Source organism: Meles meles, chromosome 19 (genome assembly GCF_922984935.1).
Source record: "Meles meles chromosome 19, mMelMel3.1 paternal haplotype, whole genome shotgun sequence".
Classification (NCBI taxonomy): Eukaryota; Metazoa; Chordata; class Mammalia; order Carnivora; family Mustelidae; genus Meles; species Meles meles.
The window spans coordinates 35349918-35372589 of record NC_060084.1 but is presented as its reverse complement, the minus strand read 5'-3'; the positions used below and the strand labels follow the sequence as shown (position 1 = coordinate 35372589).

Sequence of the window (22672 nt, the reverse complement as noted above, 5' to 3'; positions counted from 1 at the left end):
GAAACTGAGGCCTCTGGACATGATGACATGTCATCTGGATTCTGAGGAATAGGCTGAGGTGTTTATTGGCAGAATGAAGGAAAAGCAGGAGGGGAATGAGCTTCAAACTCTTAGATGGTGGTCATCTATACTACTTTCCCACTGAATACCAAAATTCTTTTCAATAAATGGCAAATGGTGAAAGCCATATGTGTTTTAGATGTTCCTAAGTGAAGTAAACTTGATCTACGGTATAGAATCTTATGGAAAACAGAGATGCATGTGTTCTCATGTGGCAAATTCCTAATAGATGTTATTCTCCTTTGGAATTAAGATGTAAATAAAAATGGTTTTTAGTATTCAAGTTTCAAGAGGTCAGGTTAACTCTATTTTTTTTTTTTTTTGGTTCCATAATCTAGATATATATGAAGACTTCACAATAATTACTATGTGGTATTCTCTAGAAAAGCCTCAATAGACTTCCTTATTTTGCATGTTACTCCTGCAAACAGGAGTCTTTGAAGTTCAAATTACACTTTAAATATAAATGTCATAAATTGCTCCTTGTATTAAGGAATTGACCACCTACCATGTATAATACTAGAAAAGGCATCTTCAAAATCTTTAATACTTCTGAAGATAACAAAATTATATTCAGGTATAGGAAATTAATATGACTAGGTTAGAGAGAGGGGTGGAATTTGGAAGTTGAAAAAAAATCTTACCAAAGTCTGCAAATGCGGACTGTCCGACCACCATCATATTTTGAGGTTTTTCAAATATAGTACTGAGAGAGAAATTTCCATCCTGTTAATGGCAGAAAATTTGGGTTAGACTATCATAATTCATTCATTTGTCAAGTGTGAAAGAAAGCATTTAAACTGAAGCAGGGAAATAAATAATTTAAGGCTTTTGTTGTACTGTACAAAAATTATTCTACTTTCCTATAATACCTTTATCATTAAAAAAAAAAAAACTGCTGTGAGTTGATAAAGATTGCCTGGAGTGCTTTTCTGCTGTAACTTTCAGTTGTATATCCTTTATTAAATCTTCTTTATAATTTCAGATGTAATGACTGTCTTCTACTGTCAAGTACCATGGAAACAGCAATATTCTTTATATTTGGTAATACAAAGAAGTATGAAAAAACATTCCTACCTTGAAGGAGCTTACAGTCCAGTTGGGAGATAAGATATGTCAGGGAAATAAAATTTCTGAAGGTAATATATATAAATGGTACAAGTAGCAAAGACACTATGTTTCACAGATTTCAAAGATTTTTATTGGGCATAATTAAGAAAAAAATTAAGATTCAAATGAAATGAGAATTCCACTGATCCTTACAGAGCTAATTACTCAGCAATTCAAGTTTATGTATCATTGAGAAAAGGGAGTAAAGGATTAAGACCACTGGCAGGTACAAGGGGTCGCTAAGCTAAATAAGAAAAGAAAACCCATTAGAGATCATTTGTTTCAGTTACTCTTTCTAAAATGGAGAGTTACACATCTTACTTATAAAAATATGCATTTCTTTATTCTTTCCTTTCTATAATTTTAGGTGACAATACCAGAAAAATCAGCCAAACACTGAATTTGGGATCTGAAGCACTCTTTTTAATCTATGACATCTTTATTTACTATTTGACATACTGACTCTGATTACTACATACTTTATATAGGTATCTATATGTTGAAAAATATTTTAAAAATTAATTTTTTCCCTCTAAGGATACTGCAGATATGCAAGCTAGTTTCTTTCTTTTTTTTTTTTTTTTAAGATTTTATTTATTTATTTGACAGACAGAGATCACAAGCAGGCAGAGAGGCAGGCAGAGAGGGAGAGAGGAGAAAGCAGGCTCGCTGACAAGCAGAGAGCCCGATGCAGGGCTTGATCCCAGGATCCTGAGATCATGACCGGAGCCGAAGGTGGAGGCTTTAACCCACTGAGCCACCCAGGCGCCCCGCAAGTTAGTTTCTTAAGAAATCCCTTCTGATTGCTGCATTAAGGCATTGCTGCATTAAAAACATGAAGACCAAATGCTTGAGGAACATAAGTGGGTACGATTTGTCTTATGACAGACAATTTTCTAAACATTTTAACACTCCATTATCTGCATGCAGAAATATGTTTCCCCTACAATTACTAATATATCTGATATACTTTTTGAATGATCTTTCTATAGAAATCTTACTTACATAGTGTCTTATACCTTATGAATCCCCTCCAGTCTTACCGATACCTGAAATTACATTACAGATATATCAAAGGTACCCAAGTTCTGATTGAAGTGTCAGGTGTTTTTGCATTTTAGAAAGACCACTGCACTAGGTACAGAGTGTACATAATGGTTCTAGAGATTCATTATAGAATGAATGGAAAAATCTCTTTTAAAGTACATCAGCTTCATGTAACATAAAGTAGAATATCAACCCATTGTACTGATTCAAGTGAACAAACTACTCCAGTGAAAATCTGTTAAACTTACTAAATATACCTAGAAATATTTCTGGATATAACTTTACGATGTATCTCCATCAAGAAACACTAGGTATTTCCCAGGTGATGGCCTTCCATGTCTAAGATGCCACAAGAACCCTGAACCTCAATAGAAGGAAAGTAATACTTCCTTCCAACCACTGGAGAAAGACAATATATTCTTGGTATAGTCTAGTAGAAAGGTCACTAGACATGGAGTTAGATAACAGGAGTTCTAGTCCTGTTTTCATTGGCAAGTCATATCACTTTGGGACAGCCATTACTGCTCTGGGTCTCAGTTTCTTAACAGTTTAGTAGGGGATTAATGTACTGTCTACTTGAGTGTTCTAGAGAGGATCAGTGCAATGAAAGATTAGAAGTATTCCGCAAAATGTGAACTTATCAAGCACTTACATGGTATTTTTATAATGACAGTCCTGTGCTTTTACGAGCTGCAAGTGCTTTTATCATGGGCTGCTTTTTGAAACTAATACACTATGTTCTATTCCATTCTTTACCATGCTGTTCTTAATGGCCTTCAATGTGTCCCTAACAATCCAAAGTTGGCTTAATTCACTAGGGATTCTGCTGCAGTTATGTCTTTTTCCTTTTTCCTTTTTCCTATCACCACATGAAATCACTGTACAATGAATGATTTAAAGGTAGAAATTTTAGAGACAGATTTCCTAGTTCAACTTCTAGCTCCACTGTTTGCTAGCATTCAGATCTGAGTAAGTTAGTTCTAATCTAAGTATCTGTTTACTTATCTTGAAAATGTATTTTTACAAAGCTTTTGTGAGGATTAGTGAGATAATCCATATAAAGTGCTTAGTAGAATATATGCATATATTAACTATTATCACAAGTAGGAACACTAGTAGTAATATCACTATTTCTGCTACCAAAACTACCACCTACTTTTGAAGCAGGTAACCCACTGGCATTGACAGAGGAAACTACCTGCCATTTTCTGTTTTAATGCCAACCATAAGTGCAATGTTGTAACAAGTATCTTTTTGTAGATGACTACCTATGCTTTGGCCTGCACGGGTTTTGTTGTTGTTTGTTTCTTTGTTTTTTTAAGAGAGAGAGAGAGAGAAAGGGAGATAGGGAGGAAGGGGCAGAGGGAGAGAGAATATTAGGCAGGCTCCAGTGTGGAGACTGATGCAGGGCTCAATCTCATTACCTGAGACTCTGACCTGAGCTGAAATCAAGAGTTGTATGCTTACCTGTCTGAGCCACACAGGTCTCCCCAGCCCACATGTTTTAATATTTAACATTAAAACTCTTATATGTACAGTGTTTGAAAAAAAATGATCAAGAAGCAATATCTGATGACTATTTGTGTCTATAATTTTATTCATATAAAGCAATGATTTTCAACTGGGGGTGATTTTGTTCTCCAGGGGACACTGGACAATGTCCAGACATCTATATAACTGTCATAACTGGGGCTAGCTATTAGCATCTAAGTCAGAGATACTGACAAACAACCTACAGTGCATAGGACAGAACTCTACAATGAAGAATTATCTGGCCTCAAATGGTTAATAATGCCAAGATGGAATTCTGACATAAAGGGTGATGGGTAAAGCCCAATGACTTTGCCATTCTTGTCCTAGCTGTTCCCCTTTGTGACACTTATTTAGTCTCTTCTTTGAGTTCTAGTCTTACAATTCTAACCACCTCCTTGATATGTCTCTTATCTGAAATAATATTTTCCCTGCCTCAAATCAGGTATTTCATTCATCTTATTTGTTACTAGTCACTAATAGAAAACACAAGTTAACCTTTCATTAATGGTCTTTTTCTCTAATATTTATCCTTTGTAGGCCATTTTCGATACTTTAGTCCTTTAAACATTCATCTCTTTCCCAGGTTATAGTAAATTCTACCTAAATTATCTCCCTGCCTCTAGATTTTCCATGCAAACTTATCTGATATGGAGTAGCAAGATAACTGCAATAATGAAAGCTCTTTTCATCTCACCTTCAGTTCTAAAACATTTAAAAGTTTCTCAGTAAATACCTAAAAGGTCAAATGACTTAGTTTAGAAGTCAAGACTTCTGCTGATCTTACCTAAACCAATTCTTCTAATCTAACTTTTCAGTATCTTTTCATGCTCTGGCCCAAACCAGCCACATTATATTCTCTGAATATGTTCTGAGTTTCCCCTGTACTTCCTTGCCCATCTCTTTCTTTTTTGTCACTTCCAACCATTAATATCCTGCTCATTTATACTGGCCATTTCAAATACCACATCTTTCTTGAAGTCCTCCCTGATAATCCTAAGTAGACCAAATGGAAGCAATTCTGTCTTTGAGCTATGTGTAGCATGAGGTTTATATGTCTCATCAAACCAGTCGGAGTTGCCCACACTCACATCTTAGCCCTTTTGGCCTATAAACTCCCTTAACTTTTCTGCCTCCTGGAGTATCTTCATGGGACTGTGTGGACAACTGCATTCTAACAAGATTTGCTGATGCTCTAGTTCTACTACCTAATAGGATTTCAAGGTTTTTTTTGGTTAATAGTGAATACTACAAATTGTTTCCCCAATCTCTAACTGAAAATAATCCTCCATTTTACAAAACCTACACTTTATCTGAACTAATTGAGTCTACATTTCTCTTAATTTGTACCAGTGATTTTTTAATTGTTAACATGGGTACCTTACTGATCCACCTATTTTGCAGCAAGAACAACCCTTAGTCTCTATTGTCCAATAGCCAATTTATTAACTTTCTTTAAAGTCAACAATAATAAAAAGGATCAAATCAAAATCTAGTCTCTTCTTGATGATTTTTCTCCTACTACATTGCTTTACTATGTTTAATTCAGCAGGCTGCCACTACTTTCAAGATGAGACAAACCCAACTTCCTTAATATGTAACAACAGAGTTAGACAAATGGGAAAACAGAGGAATATTTTTCAAATGAAAGAACAAAACAAAACCACAACAAAAAAGCTAAATGAATGAAGATAAGCAGTACACATAAAGAATTCAACGTAATGATCACAAAGCTACTTAGTGGACTTGAGATAAGAGTATAGAATTTCAGTGAGACAAGAGATTGAAAATATACAATGAAACCAGTTAAAGAGGATGAACTCAATAACAAATTAAAAATGTACTAGAGGGAATCAATAGAAGATTAGAAGAGGGAGAAGAATGGGTTAGTAACCTGGAAGACAGAGTAATGGAAAGCAACCAATGGAAAGCAAAGAAAAAAAAAAGAATAATAAAAAATGGGAGTAGACTTAGGGAACTCAGTGATATAATCAACTGTAATAACATTTGCATTACAGGGATCCCAGAAGGAGAAGAGACAAAGGGGCAGAATATGTGTTTGAAGAAGTAACAGCTGATAACATCCCTAATTCAGGGAAGAAAACAGACATCCAGATCCAGGACACACAGAGACCCCCAAACAAAATCAATGCATGGAAGTCCACACCACGGCACATAATTAAAATGGCAAGCACTGATAAGGAGAAAATTTTAAAAGCAGCAAGAGAAAAAACAAACAACAAACAAAAAACGAAAAACCCAAACCAGTTACATTCAAGAGAAACCACATAAGCTATCAGCTGATTTTTCAGCAGAAAGTTTATAGGTCAGAAGGGAGTGGAATGATATATTCAAAGTACTGAAAGGAAAAACATGCAACCAAGAATATTCTACCCAACAAGGTTATCATTCAGAAGACAAGAAGAGATAAAAAGTTTCCTAGACAAACAAAAGTTAAAAGAGTTCATCACCACTAACCCAGCCTTCCAAGAAACACTGAAAGGGAATTCTATGAGTGGAGAGACAAGGCCATAATTAGAAGTGAGAAAATTATGAGAACAAAGATTTCATAAGTAAGTACAAATATAATAAAAGCAGTAGATTAATCACTTATAACAGCAGTACAAATCTTAAAGGAAAAAAGCAGCAAAATCTATTATATTTATAAAGACCAGTCAAGGGATTCATAAAATAAAAGGATGTAATATATGATATCATACACAGAAAACATGGGGTGGGTGGCAGAGTAAAAACGTAGTGTTTTTAGAATGGGTTCAAACTTAAGTGACCATCAACTTAATACAGATTATTATATGCATAAGATGTTATATATGAACCTAATGGTAATCACATAACCAAAAATTTGTAATTGAGACACAAAAAATAAAGAGGAAGTAATCTAAGCATATCACTAAAAAACCCATCAAATCACAAAGGATGACAAGAAAAGAAGGAATAGAGAAGAAAACAATAACAACCATAAAACAAGTAACAAAATGGCAGTAAGTATGTGCCTATAAAATAATTATACTGAATGTAAATGGTCTGACTGAATACTTCAAATAAAAGACAAAGGGTAACAGAATGGGTAGAAAGGCAAGATGCATCTATATGTTGCCTATAGGATAATCATTTCAGACCTAAAATCACATGCAGACAGAAAGAGAAGGGACAGAAAAACATTTACCATGTAAATGCAAGTGAAAAGAAAGCTGGGGTTGCAATCAATACTTATATCTAATAGAAGAGACATTAAGGCAAAGACCATCCAAGAGACAAAGAAGGGCACTACATAATGACAGAGGAAACAATCCAACAAGAGGAGCTAATAATCGTAAATACTTATGCACCCAACATGGTAGAAGCTAAATACATAAAGCAGCTATTGACAGACATAAAGGAAAAATCAACAGGAATACAATAATAGGGAACTTTAATATCCCACTTACATCAATGGATAGATCACCAAGAAGAAAATCAACAAAGAAACAATAGCTTTGAATGATATATTGGACCAAATGGACTTAACAGATATATATTCAGAACATTTCACCCAAAAGGATGAGGAATACTCATTCTTTTCAAGGGCACATGGAACATTCTCCAGATTAGATCACACATTGGGTCATTAAACAAGTCTCAATAAATTCAAATAGACTGAAATCATATCATGTATCTTTTCTGACCACAACAGTATGAAACTAGAAATAAGTCACAAGAAAGAATTTGGAAAGAACACAAATATATGGAAGCTACATAACATGATACTAAACAATGAATGGGTCAAGGAAGAAATCAAAGAGAAAATAAAAAAATACATGCAGACAAATGAACACAAAAACAATGATCCAAAATCTTTGAGATATTGCAAAAGTGGTCCTAAGAGGGACGTTTATAACAACAGAAGCCTCAAGAAACAAGAAAAATCTCAAATAAACAACCTAACCTTACACCTCATGGAGCTGGAAAAAAGAACAACTAAAGTCCAAAACCAGTAGGAGGAAAGAAATAATAAAGATTAGAACAGAAATAAGTTAAATACAGAAAAAAAAAACCCAAAAAAACAGAAAGATCAATGACTCAAAAGCTGGTTTATTGAAAAGATCAACAAAAATTGATAAACCCTTAGCCAGACTCATCCAAAAAGCAACCCACTCCTGGAAAATAGAGAACTCAAATAAACAAAATCAGAAATGAAAGAGGAGAAATAATAATGAATAGCACAGAAATACAAAAGGTTACAGGAAAATATTACGAAGAATTATATGCCAACAAATTGAACAACCTAGAAGAAATAGATAAATTCCTAGAAACCTGTAACATTCCAAATTTGAATCAGAAATTAAAAAATTGACCGGACTGATTACCAGTACTGAAATTAAATCAGTTTTCAAAAAACTCCCAACAAATGAAAGTCCAGGACCAGATGGCTTCACAGGTGAATTCTACCAAACATTAAAAGAAGAGTTACTACCTATTCTTCCCAAATTAAAAAGAAAAAATAGAAGATGAAAGAAAGCCACTCAATTCATTCTATGAAGCTAGCATTACCCATAACAAAATGAAAGAAAGTACAAAAAATAATAATTATAGGACAATAACTCTGATGAACATAGATGCAAAAATTCTCTACAGAATATTAGCAAACTGAATCCAATACTACATAAAAATCATTCACCTTAATTAAGGGGATTTATTCCAGGGATGCACAGGTGGTTCAATACATGCAAGTCAATCAATATGATATATCACATTAACAAGAGAAAGGATAAAAACCATGTGGTCATATCAGCAAATGCAGAAAGAGCATTTGAGAATGTACAATATCTATTCATGATAAAAACTCTAACACGGTAGTTTTAGAGGAAACATACCTCAACATAATAAAGGCCATATATGAAAAACCCTGGCTAATATCATATGCAATGGTGAAACACTGAGCTTTTTCTCTAAGATCAGGAACAAGAAAATAATGTCCACTCACCACTTTTATTCAACATAGTACTGGAAATCTTAGCCACAGCAGGAAGACAAGAAAAAGAAATAAAAGGGATCCACTGGTAAGGAAGAAGTAAAACTTTCACTATTTGCAGATGCCATGATTATATATATATAATACACGCATATATATATATACATATATATATATATATGCACACACACACTAAAAGTGCACCATAAAACTACTAGAACTGATAAATGATATATACACACACTAAAAGTGTACCATAAAACTATTAGAACTGATAAATGTATATACATTTATACACACACTAAAAGTGTACCATAAAGCTACTAGAGCTGAAAAATGAAAACAGTAAAGTTACAGGATACAAAATTAATATACAGAAATCTTGCATTTCTATACTTTAATAATGAAGTAGCAGCAGCAGAAGTTAAGAAAACAATCCCATTTACAACTGCACAAAAAGCAATAAAATACCAGGAATATACTTAACCAAGGAGGTAAGTGACCCATACTCTGAAAACTATAAAATGCTGGTGAAAGAAAATGATGATGACATAAACAAATGGAAAGATACTCCATGTTCATGGATTGGAAGAACGAATATTGTCATAATGTCCATACTATCCAAAGAAATCTATCAAAATACAAAGAACATTTTTCACAGAACTAGAACAAACTATCTTAAAATTAATATGGAACCACAAGACTCCAAATAGCAAAAGCAATTTTGAGAAAGAAGAGGAAAGCTGGAGGTATCATAACCACAGATTTCAAAATATAGTACAAAGCTCTAGTAATCAAAACAGTATGATATTGACAGAAAAATAGGCACATTGATCAATGGAATAGAATACAGCCCAGAAATAGACTCATATGTATATGGTCAATCTATGAAAAAGGAGGAAAGATACACAATGGGAAAAAGCCTCCTCAACAAATGGTACTACATAAACTGGGCAGCTACATGCAAAAAAAGTGAACTGAACCACTTTCTTACACCAAATCTTAATCAAAATAGATTAAGGACTTAAATGTGAGACCTGAAACCATAAGACTCCTGAAAAGAAAATAGGCGGTAATTGCTTTGACGCTGACTGCAGCAACATTTTTCTAGATATGTCTAGAGAAACAAGAGAGACAAAAGCAACATTAAACTATTGAGACTATACCAAAAGAAAAAGCTCTGCACAGTAAAGGAAACCATCACCAAAACAAAAGGCAACCTTCTGAACAGGAGAAGTTCTTTGCAAATGATATCCAATAAAGGGTTAATATCCAAAATATATAAATAACTTACATAACTCAACACCAAAAACCCAGATAATTTGATTAAAAAATGGGCAATGGGCCTGAAAAGAAATTTTTCCAAAGACATAGATGGCCAATAGATACTTGGAAAGATGTTCAATATAACTAATCATCACAGAAATGAAAACTGCTATTAGATACCACTCCTTATCTGTCAGAATGGCTTAAATCAAAAACATAAGAAATAAGTGTAACAAGTGTTGGCAAGGATGTGGAAAAAAGGAACCCTCTGTGCCTTGACTGAAATGCAAATTGGTGGGGCCTCTGTGGAAAACAGCATGTAAGTTCCTCAAAATATTAAAAACAGAATTACCATATGATCCAAAGATTCCATTACTTGGTATCAACCCAAAGAAAACAAAAACACTAATTTGAAAAGATACAATCACCCCTGTTTATGCAGTGTTATTTACAATAGCCAAGATATGGAAGCAACCAAGGGTCCATTCACAGATAGATAAAGAAGATGTGGTATATATACACAATGGACTATTACTCAGCCATAAAAATGAATGACATCTTGCCATTTGCAATGACATGGATGACTCTAGGGGGTATAAGGTTAAGTGAAATAAATCAGAGAAAGCCAAATTTCATATGATTTTACTCATATGTGGATTTAAGAACAAAATGAACAAACACACACAAAGAAACAGACAAATAAAACAGCCTCTTAAATACAGAGAAGAAAATAGTATGTGCCAGAGGGGAGGTGGGTGAAGGGATGGGTGAAACAGATAAAGGGAATTAAGAGTTCAGTTATCCTAAAAAAAAAAATAATAATAAAATAAATAAATAAATAAATAAAAAGTACAGTTATCCTGATGAGTACTTAGAAGTATATAGAGCTGAAACTAAAATAACACTGCATGTTAATTATATTTAAATAAAAAGTAATAATCTAACCTAGGGAAAAAGAAAATCAGCCTAGGCTGAGAGGACATCATACACTTAAAAGTACTTAATAATTTTATATACACCTTATATGTATATGTAATGAGGTTTTTTTATCCTCCAGATAGATAGAGATTAGTCAAAATGATTGACTTTCTTGGTACTGTTTCTAAGGTCACCTAAAAACAAAGGTCCCCCAGCAGGGGGAGATTTAATTTACAGTAATTATTAAGTATATGACAATCATATTTCTATTATCAGTAAAACCAATATAATTACACTTTTAAAAAAGTAGACAAAAACAAATCTTTCTGGTTTGATTGTCTATCTCCCATTTCCCAAATTAAAAAAAAAAAAGGATAAAATTGTTTCCTGTAGAAGACACACTTAAAAGCCCTGATCTTGTCTATACGTAGCTTTTCCACTCAACTGAGTTTCCTTCTGTGAAAAAAATTTGAGTCATGACCAACATCACTGACTATAAGAGATGCCTGATAATGAATTTCCTTCCACAAACTGCATAATAAATTTTTGAGATCTGCTTATTTTTCATTTGTATTAAATAGACGGGAAATCAAGAGATCTAAAATTAAAATTTGTTAAGTGTCTATTGTGTGCTTGGCACTTTACACACATTATTTCATTTAATTTTCATAAAAATATGAAGCACTCTTATTCCCATTTTGCACAGGAGGAACGTGAGGTTTAAAACTTGACCATTATTTGATCAATGTCAGTCAGTTGGCCAATTTGGCCTGTCCTCAAATCCCGTCCTCTACTATGCAGCCTGAAATTCAATTTTAAGATTTGGAATGTTCTATTCTTCACTAATTAATATTTAATACAGTCTATGCCAAGCTAAAAGCAAAATAAAATAAAATCATCACATCAGTTTGGAACTCTTCAACTTGCCATTAAAATATACATATATTGGGAAAGACTCCTTAATTCTGGTCAAGTTGGCAATAAGTTTAGTGCACGTTGTTCTTATTTTCTTTATATAAGCCTTAAGGCAAGAAGGAAAAATTAGTCTTTTAAAAAGGGTTTTCTTCAATAAACCATCATGCTGACAAATTAAATGACAGTAACCTGTCTCAACAGCTGACAGCCTAGCAGGGGCCCTGTTAACATTCACATTAGGGCAGACTGATTGGTTTAATTGGCAGTCATGCCTAAAAACCTGCAGAGGAATTGATGCTGAATGAATCATTTCCTTTAGCAATATTCAGCAGTTTGAATGCAGCAATGCAACCAAAGGCTCTTAAAGTTGTTCTATTTATTGTTGAAACCAACCGACCAAGTGATTACTTTCATTTTATTTTCTAAAATTGTGTGCTTTTTACTGAAAGCCATCATTTAAAAATGCTTCAAAGAAAAGATTTCTTACCACATTTTCCCATATCTCAAACTGGAAGGTACTAGAGGCAGACAATGTCGTGAGGAATAAATCTAGAAGGAAAATAATAGAATCGTAAGTTTTTTACTGATGTATACATTTAAAACAGGAAGAAATGCAATATGTAAAAACAGTTATTAATAGAGTTGTACTTAAACATATTTTAAATTATATGTTAAGGAGCTTGATCCTGTCAAAGAAAACAAAGCAGATGATCCTGTACTATTACAACTAAGGAAAATGAATTTAAAGGCAGCATTTGGTATTATTCCTTCAAAAGCATTCTTTACTTTTAAGAGCAGTTATGTGTGTTAACCTTTTTTATCTTATACATTTTTATTTTAAAGCACACTATATTGTAAACAAAATATTCAAATTAGAATCACATTGTGCTTTCTCACCTAAAAGCTACGCTTCCTTATATATCACAGATATTTTAAATCACAGTATCATAGCATCCAAAATCTTTAGTACTTACGTTAAATGAACAATAAATTGTATTTCAAATTTTGAATAGAAGAATTGTCTTCAGGTAGTCCAACTAACAAAATTTATTTTATTGGGAAGCGCAAGATTTTTAACAAAATTTGTTGAAAAATAATAGGTTTAATAATAATAGTTATTATTTTAAAGTTTAAATATAATAGTTAAAATAAGTTTAGTTAATAGTTAAATAGTTAAATAAAGTTTAAATATAAGTTAAAAATAGTTAAAAAAAGTTTAAATATAATAGTTAAAAATAATAGTTAAATCTAACACCCGATTAATACAAAGGCCAGGTGACATGGAAATCTATTCTAGTAGTAGTATTTACTATATTTGCATAGTGGCAATTTTACTTAGCAAATACATAGTTTCAAAATGATGAGCTGACTCATAAGAATAGTAAAATAACATTACTCTTTCATGCTTTAAAAAGTGGGAATTATTCAGAGTGATACGCAGACCATGACTATTTTAAAGAAAAGATTTTTTTTGTCCTATTAAATATGTTTAAGAAAACTATCCTTCACATTTTAATGTGTTTTCTGTAGAGATTTCATATAAGTTTAATGAAGCTCATTTATGTAATAATTATAATAATAAGAATTTTCATAGAATCCCAGAAAGCTAAGTAATTTCTTCTCTGTTACAATTAGTTGTAGTTAAACTCCTGATTCCAAGTAAGTGAAACTATTCTTTCTGTCAATATATCAGATATCTCTTGATTTATTTTTACCACTTATTTTTGATTTATTTTAAATTTTGATTTATTTTTTGATTTGTTATTTTATATATTAATCAAAATATAAATTTTGATTTATATTTAATTTTGATTTATTTATTTTGATTTTATTATATATAATATATATATTTATTTATTTTGATTTATTTTTACCATTTGATTTATTTTACCACTAAGGATGCTTTGCCTGTCTTTTTTTTTTTTTTTAAAGATTTTATTTATTTATTTATTTGACAGACAGAGATCACAAGGAGGCAGAGATACAGGCAGAGAGAGAGAGGGGGAAGCAGGCTCCCTGCTGAGCAGAGAGCCCGATGCGGGACTCGATCCCAGGACCCAGAGATCATGACCTGAGCCGAAGGCAGAGGTTTAACCCACTGAGCCACCCAGGTGCCCCTGCCTGTCTTTTTGAAGTCTTTTATGAAGATAATTTCTTTACTCTGTATTTCCATGCTCATCTAGGAAAATTCCCATATAATACCTGAAATTTGTGAGATGATGCACCTACAGCCAACATCCTCTCCTTTTCCCATATACCCCCCACACTGCCATTAGCATGATGAAAAAATAAAAGTGCAAATCCGATCTCATTCCTTCTCTTCCAGTATCTCTTCTTCCCATGTGAAGAAGCCGACTGACTTAAGTTTCCATGCTCATTTCCTGCTACTCTCTCACAAGAAACTGACTCTCTGTAGTACCCTTTTATATATGTCACAGCTATCTGATGTCCCCACTGTTCCTGAGGCCCTTCCTCTCCCTAGGCATAGCTTTCCCTCTATTGTTATTCCACTATGATATCTCAATTGGCATGGTCATTACAAGATTCTATGATATTCCAGTTTCATATCTGTCTTTCCTGAGCTGCTTGAGGGGAGGAGTCATGCCTAATTGGTTTTTATATCTCTGTGGTTTCTATGTACTTGGAAATGTTTGAATGACTGTTCTACAACTAAATGATACCATACATACCCCCCCCACATATATACACATATACATGTCTACAGACATATGTAAGTGTGTTTATGGGTATATATGTATATATATTGTATTTAGTTATATAAAACATACAGTGGTTCCTGAAAATTTGCTTGAACTGTCTATAAATAGGTACTCTATTGCATCTTTAAAAAGTGTCTTGGGAAAAGAAGGGTTTTATGTCAGAGCATTTCATTCAAAATAAGTATGACTGATTATAGTGACTCCTATCTTAGGAATGTTTTGAAAACTGTTAATTTTTATCTGAAAATGTGAGCTTGGTAATGGGTATTATGGAGGGCAGGGATTGCATGGAGTACTGGGGATTACATGCAAACAATGAATCATGGAACACTGTATCAAAAGCTAATGATGTGGGGCACCTGGGTGGCTCAGTGGGTTAGGGCCTCTGCCTTCGGCTCAGGTCATGATCCCAGCGTCCTGGGATCGAGCCCCGCATCGGGCTCTCTGCTCAGTGGAGAGCCTGCTTCCCTTCCTCTCTCTCTCTGCCTGCCTCTCTGCCTACTTGTGATCTCTGTCTGTCAAATAAATAAATAAAATCTTTAAAAAAAAAAAAAAGCTAATGATGTACTGTATGGTGACTAACATAACACAATTAAAAAAAAAGTTAAAAAAAAAAGGAAAATGTGGGTAATCAGCATAAGAAAGTGATTAGGTATTAACAGCCATAGAGATTTCTAAGAATCACTTACAACCATGGAAGCTCTGTGCAAATAGCTCAGTGCAAGCTCTGAGCTATTTGACAGAAGTAAAGATGGATAATTACACTATTATTACACAATACAGGTGAATTTGTTCAAACTGAAAACATTTACAGTGTTGAAATTCTGAATGCATTTGAGAAGACATGAGGGGGCATCTTTCTGACAAGGGCTCACAGGCTCGTTGCCTGATAAGCCAGTTAGTTGTGCAGGATTGGAAGAGCTATTTTGTTACCACAAATGACCAAGCAGAGACAGTTAGAAGGGAGGGGTGGGTGGTTACCAGCAATCTCTTACCTTTCCTGGAAAAACAACACAAAATGTTTTTTTCTGATGGCGATGCATCTCATCATCTCATCATCTCATCATCAGTCTCAATACATTTGCATAAAAGGTGATAAATCATGAGCTTTCTGCTCTTCCATTCATAGTTTGAAAATTTAACAACTATCACCACGTTTGCTGATTCCATTTTCATAGCTTCATGAGCTATTTATTAAGATTTTGAAATACAGTAAATTTGGATGAGGGATTTGAAATATCTTGTAAAATAGATTAAAAAAATTCATTTCACTATTCAATTATGCAAAAAAGGTTATGGGAAAAATAAATGATTCATTATGTGGAGAAATAGAGACAATTAATAATCAACAATTCAAGATGAAATCATGCCTCTGCCTTTGAATGAAATGAGAATGAAATAAAGAAATGAAATTAAATAAGCTAGGAAAAAAATTAAGTCAATAAAGCAACCAAGTTCTCACCCTCCTACATGGGTAAGAGTAATTCATTCACATAATACAATGGAAGGAAATGAACCCAATGAAACTGTAACAGATGCTGTGACATGCCACCCAGATCCCTTCTGCACAAAAGACTTACTCTTTTGCTTATTGGAAATGTGGCTGGCAGATAGCCCTATGCAGTTGCCCTTTCTGGAACAGCTCTAGGTGAAAAGAATTGCTTTGCCAAAGGCTGCATCCCTTTCTACACTAGGCTGCATTCAATAACTGGTCAGTTCAGAGAAATAAAGGCTAGACCCCCGCCACCATCACTCAGGACATCTCTGCAGGGCCACAAGGCATTCAGAAGACCAAGATCTGGTGAGGTTTTTATTTGACACTAAATCATAGCCCAACTCTGCTTCCTTCCCATTTCCTCCAGTAGTACTGACTATAAGAGCACTCCCTAAAACTTCTTACACACTAGTTTCTTTTTCAAAGTCTACTTCTCAGAAAATGCAATCTACAACTGTTGATACCAGAAGTGACCTGAGAAAGCAAATACTAAGATTTTGAAGTTGGATCACCTCAAAAGAGGCTGCTAATAAGGATTTTTCACTGGGGTTAAGGAGTGAACAGATGGCCATACTATCTTACTGGTATTATTGGGATGGTATTTTGGTGGAAGGGAATGCACTAGTGGGTGTGGTATTTCAGGCTTTTTGAGAAATATGAGATAAACACTGACTATTAAGACAGTGGAATTGGATGGCTATTGCTAAGCTTACCTGAAGAAACAGAGGAGAGACACAAATGCTAAGCGTGACTGACGAGAAAATAAAAGCCATGTGTGAAAGCAAGAGGGCCTCTTGAGTAGCATCTAAAGAGGTTCTCATCTCCTGTAGTAGGAGGGCAAAAATGAGCTGAAGACTAAGACCAGGATTTAATGGTAAGAATAGAAGATCTCGAAGAAGGGGCAAGACGGAGAAGTAAGAGACCCTGTTTCAACCGATCCCCTAAAGTGAGCTAAATATCTACCAGAACACTCTGAACACCCATGAAATCAGCCTGAGATGTAAGATTATACACTTCTGGATCTCTACGGGGGCGGAAGACATCAGTGGAGAAGTAACATGGAGTGGGAATGCTGAGACTGATATCAGAGATAAACTGAGGAGGGGAGGGAGCCACCAGAAGTGATCCACTGGAAAGTAATAGGCCAATATGAAAGTGCCCTGTGATTGGGGACCAGCATTAACTTGGAGACTGGTTAAAAGCACTCAAAAAGCACAAAAGATCTTAAGGGGCAACTGGTGGAATTGGGTGGTCATGGACACAGGCCTAAGCCCAGGGTCCCAGGACAGTCACCACTGGTGATCACCTGTGCCAGAGAGAGCTGGGTGAGGCCTCTGCAATCCCTGAGCCCACAGCATTCCACTGCTGGCATCACTGGGGCTGGGTGCACTGCTGCTGGAGCCTGAGAGAGCCTGGTGTGAATGCCAGCCTGTGGTCTCCGGCCTGCAGCCTTCCGAGACCTGTGCTATCCTGGGGTCTGAGCATACCCAGCCCATGCCTGAGAGAACCTGGTGCAGTCTCAGGTTGGGGTCCGTTGGCCTGCAGCCTTCTGCAACCTGCGCCTCCACTGGGTATAGCACACTGGGCATGGGTATGGATTCCAGATAGCAGTCTGGCAATGGTAGCCACCCGGGCTCAGGCTCGCCTGGACTAATATCATTCACAGTTCTAATGGCACAGGAATGCAGAGACAACTAGGGGTCTCGGGCAACCACTGACCACTGAGATGGTGGCTGGGGGGGTGCACATCGCCTGTGGGAGGCTGCGGTGTTCAGTGGAGTTTGAAGAGGGGGAGTCTGTGTGTTCTAGACCACCCAGAGGAGGGCAGACTGAGGTTTCTCTCTGAGGTGTCAGCTTCCCACTAAATCCCGGAAAAGCCACAAAAAGTCACCAGAGAACAAAAACACAGAGAACAAAAGCCTGAAAAACAGGTTTCCAAAGAGCCAAACCCCTTGATAGGGGACAGGGCAAAGCAGCCTAAGCAAGACTGACCAAAAAACAATACGGCAGGCTCTTTCCCCAGAAGGCAAGCCAAAAAAATGAGAGGACAACCACCACAGCGTCCCCATAAAACTGTAAAACCCCAATATCAGGGGAAAACAATATATTATTCTCCTGGTATTGCCCCAAAATCTGTATATTTCACAAATACAATTTTTCTTTCTTTCTTTCCTTTTTTTTTTTTTAAATTCATTCTCACGATTCTTGTTCTTATAATTTTTTTTACCTACTTACCATTACAACTGAGGTTTAATACAACATATTCCATAACATTTTAACTTGAACTTTTTTCATATATATCCCTGTGTTTCTTTCTTTTTTTCTTTTTTTATACGTATAGATATAAGCTTCAAGGTAGTCCTTTCCCCTCTTCAATACCATCCCTATCTATAAACCGGTTTTAATTTCCCGGTATCTCTGGAAAGTTGAGTCCTTTAACAAAGATAAAAAGACTCACCCAGGAAGAACTGAATTAACCTTCCTCACCCACATCGAGGGTTTATAACCATGTCATCTTATTCATCTGTTAGTGTTTCTGTGTATTTGTTTTTGTTTTGTTTTTTGTACTATATAAATCTTATTCTTGGGGTTCATTTTGGCTTTTTTTCTTGTATTTTACTTTTGTCAGTCTTTCTGTTTGTTTGTTTTTGTTTACGTACCTTACAGATCTAATTTCGGGGCTCATTCTAGCTGGGTTTTCTGGGTTTTTTTTTGTTGTTGTTGTTGTTTTTTCTATTTTTCTCTCTCCCTTTTCTTTCCTTTTGGTTGTGACTTCCGATTGCTCTGAAACTTTCCAGGTGGATCTTGCCTAGGTTGTGGTTGATATGTTCAGCTATACATCCCCTCAACTACCTCTCACCAAAATGACTAGGAGGAGGAACACCCAACAGAGGAAAAATTCAGACTGTGCCCTCTCCATCAGAACTATTGGATATGGACATCAATAGTATGTCAGAAAGGGAATTCAGGGTAACAATTATCCAACCAATGGCTAGGTTGAAGAAAACCATTAGTGACAACATAGAATCTCTAAGGACAGAAGTGAGAGCTGACCTGGCAGAAGTTAAAAATGCTATTAGTGAGATCCAATCCAATCTAAATACTGTAACAGCTAGGGTAACCAAGGCAGATGATCGAATTAGTGATCTAGAAACACTAGGGAAGGGATGGGGGGATGTGTGAGCCTGGTGGTGGGCATTAAGGAGGGCACGTATTACATGGACACAGGGTGTGGTTCATAAACAATGAATCTTGGAATACTGAAAAAAAAAAAGGAACAGAAGATCTCCAAAGAAGGTTGAATTCTCAACCTAAGCTGGTCTGGTATGCTAACGTCAGGGCCCTAGTTTGGAAAAAATGATACCTGACTCATGAATTAGGAACATCTGGGTGATGAACCTGAAAGTATTTAACCCTCAGATTCACTTGAGTACTCAAAGCTTGCATAAGTGGCCCAGTTTTCACTGTTATAGGCTGGTATTCACTTCTGTTTGAACATGATGTTTTCCCTAAAGGCTAGTGCTCGCTCTTGTTTAAAGATGAGGGAGAGGATTCTGCTCCCATTGGAAAACATGCTTCCAAGTTCCTATAGCTTGTTTGTCTCATATTCACTCCTGGTCACTAGGCCACAAAGTGGGGTTAAGTTACAAAATAATCTGGCCAGGAATGTGATGTGCACATAAGGGAAAAAGGAACTATAGCCTAAATTAAGCCCAGGACCTAGCTAACATGTAGTGGCAGGAGCCAGGAGAATATGCATGAGACTATATTCTGATATTGCTTGAACAAGATGGGGGCAGGGAGAATGAGGTGTAGGGTGGGGTAGAAAAAAATACCTGGGGTGGGGGTCAAGGTTTTTACACTGGATACCTTACATCCTAGAAGAGGTAGCAATTCACTTTACAGGAGCAGACCACACACTGGATATGGGTTTATTCTTCCTGTCTTGAAAACTAATTTTTTAAAATGCTAACAGAAACACAGTATGATGATAGCTGAGATCACTGGTATTTACTTGAAGAAATAATCCTTAACAAAAGATCATATAATGAGTTAGTGAAAAATTCAGGATATAAACCCCAAACTCAATTAAATCCTTTTTCATTAAAATCTTGTAACAAGTAAAAAAGTGAAACTATTCAATGCACATACAGTTTCTTCCCCAGAAAATATACATAGTTGAGTAAGTGTATACAAAAACATTAAATGGTTTCGCTTCAATTATCTCCATTCATAGTTTGAAAGGATTAAGCTACTGCATTTTTAAATACTGCCAAGCGCTGCACAGCCTTCCCTTCAAGCGAAAAATCTTCTGGTTAAAGTTGGCATCAAAAGGAAGCCCACTTAGGAGTCTTAAAAACTAAAATTGGAAGTTTGACTATGCTAACTATACCATGTTAGGAAGAATGCAAACAAGGCTTTATGATTGTGATCAAAGTTTAAAGTTAGATAGTAATGGGCACTTAATTCCCTTTTGATATATTATGTAGGAAGGAAGAGATTAAAAACTGTAATTTCCAGCACTGTATCTTTCAGTGTAACATCTTGATGTTTGAAAAAATATTTTGATGGAAGTTTTTAAAAAGTATTCATAATGTCATTTAGAGTTCCTGCATGAAGAAATTCTCCTTGAACGATGAAAGCTACTACACTTTCAAGGAGTAAATATTATGGTCCATTTGGAAAAATAGAGTTCATAAGACTTTTTTAGTATTTTTTAGAAGCTTCAGGTATTTCCACAAAGAATGGTTCAAAGCAGTATCACAGTTTGTGCTGTTTTAATCTTGAGCACGGAGGACATGTCAAACTCATGTTTACATCTGTACTATAGAACACCTGCTCTACATCTGTTCTTTAGTACTGTCCAGTCTTTCTTAGGTCTGGTTATATTAGTGAAGATGAGCACAAGTATGTAGAATAAAAATATGTCCCCCTGCTTCCATTTGTTCATAAAAAAGCACACTGAAGTCAACATGACAGCTAAAATTGTGAAGACAAATGAGCTCTTCCCCTTCCCAGCAGCAGTTTAACTGCACTCTGTGGTTCAGAGGTCATCAACACACAGGCTGAAAAGCATGAGGCTCCAATTTAAACAAGTTAATGGGTCCTGGTACAATCAAGATGATCAAACAATAAAAAGTTACAGAGTACAAAAACTGACCACGAATCTCAGGATGGATGAGATGGTGGGGAGTAGAGCTAGATGAAGCCACAAGATCTGATCACTGACTAATGAAGACATCAACTAATTAGCCCCAGGCAATTACTGCTATGGAAATATGGTTTTTAAATATGAAAAATTATACTTTAAAAATACTGAAATCTAATTCAAAATATGTTAAGCAGTAAGGGCAAAAAAACCCAAAAACATTTCTGCAGAGGCTCCAGTTTTAGTCACAGGTACTAGATTGAAACATCTGAGAGACTACTGCTTTGCTTACATATCTGTGGGCAGAGAACCAACCCTATTTCTTATATTCCTATTTCAAATAGTAGTCCCAAATCATATTCTGTACAAATGAATTAAATTTAATAACATATGAGGAACCTGTTTAAATGGATCTCCATTCACAAAACAATGTTTAAGGAAGAAGTATAAATTTCTAGGAATCATTTTTCAATTTCATTTTTTAAAGACTTTTATTTATTTATTTTAGAGACAGAGAGTGAAAACATGAGCAGGGGGAGGAACAAAGGGAGAGGGACAAGAAGACTTTGTGCTGAGTATGGAGCCCAATGCAGGGCTCGATCCCATGACCCTGAGATCATGACCTAAGCTGAAATCAAGAGTTGGACGCTCAACAGACTGAGCCACCCAGGTGCCCCTCGATTTCATTTTTTAAGTCATACCATTCTATCTAGACTTCCCGTTCCTTTCTCCTATCCTGAAGCACTGGGCTCCAGCTGAAGATTCACTATACTTAGCAGAGATCTCTGACTACCTGTAATGTAAGAGACTGTGCACAAGATACAGAGAGATTTAAGACATCATACTCTGGCCCACAGGCACACATTTTAAGACTGAAAGCCCTCAGTCCTGGGTAAAAAAGATTGGATTTATCTCAGATTTTGTAGGAACACAAGAATCTCAGGTGAAAACAATAAACTCTAAGTAATAGGCTGCTGGCAGCAAATGATAAGTGGGGCCTAGTATGACCCTAAAATTGAGTGTTTAAGGGAATTATAATTTCCATTTGATGAGGATTATTAACAAATGAAGAATGGATTCTTTTTCTTTTTTTTTTTTAATTTTATTTATTTATTTGACAGAGATCACAGGTAGGCAGAGAGGCAGGCAGAGAGAGAGGGAAGCAGGCTCCCTGCCGAGCAGAGAGCCCGATGCGGGGCTCGATCCCAGGACCCTGGGATCACAACCTGAGCTGAAGGCAGAGGCTTTCACCCACTGAGCCACCCAGGCGCCCCAAGAATGGATTATTTTTCTTACATTTTTACTATAGGAAATTTATTTTCAGAACTTGTATGAACTTTTAAGAGAAATGAATCAATCATCAAAATAAATTAATGATCTTCAAAGTCTTAGCAGTATTTTGAATTCTAGTGTTTTCTATTTATCTTTCAATTTAAGTCACATATTTCCTCTACTCCTAAGAGGTCAGAGTCTTAAAGAACCTGGGGGAA

At 35.5% G+C, this 22672-nt stretch overlaps 1 protein-coding gene across 1 annotated transcript in view; it reads right to left on the bottom strand.

Annotated features, from left to right (window-relative positions):
• The window catches only part of ITFG1 (integrin alpha FG-GAP repeat containing 1), a 286746-nt gene that overhangs the window by 174890 nt on the left and 89184 nt on the right, over positions 1-22672 (bottom strand). The window contains exons 7-8 of the mRNA XM_045989066.1: positions 12306-12367; positions 705-786 (exon numbers count right to left, since the gene is read on the bottom strand). Coding sequence (XP_045845022.1) covers positions 705-786; positions 12306-12367 — 144 coding nt within the window. The remainder of the gene's footprint in view (positions 1-704; positions 787-12305; positions 12368-22672) is intronic.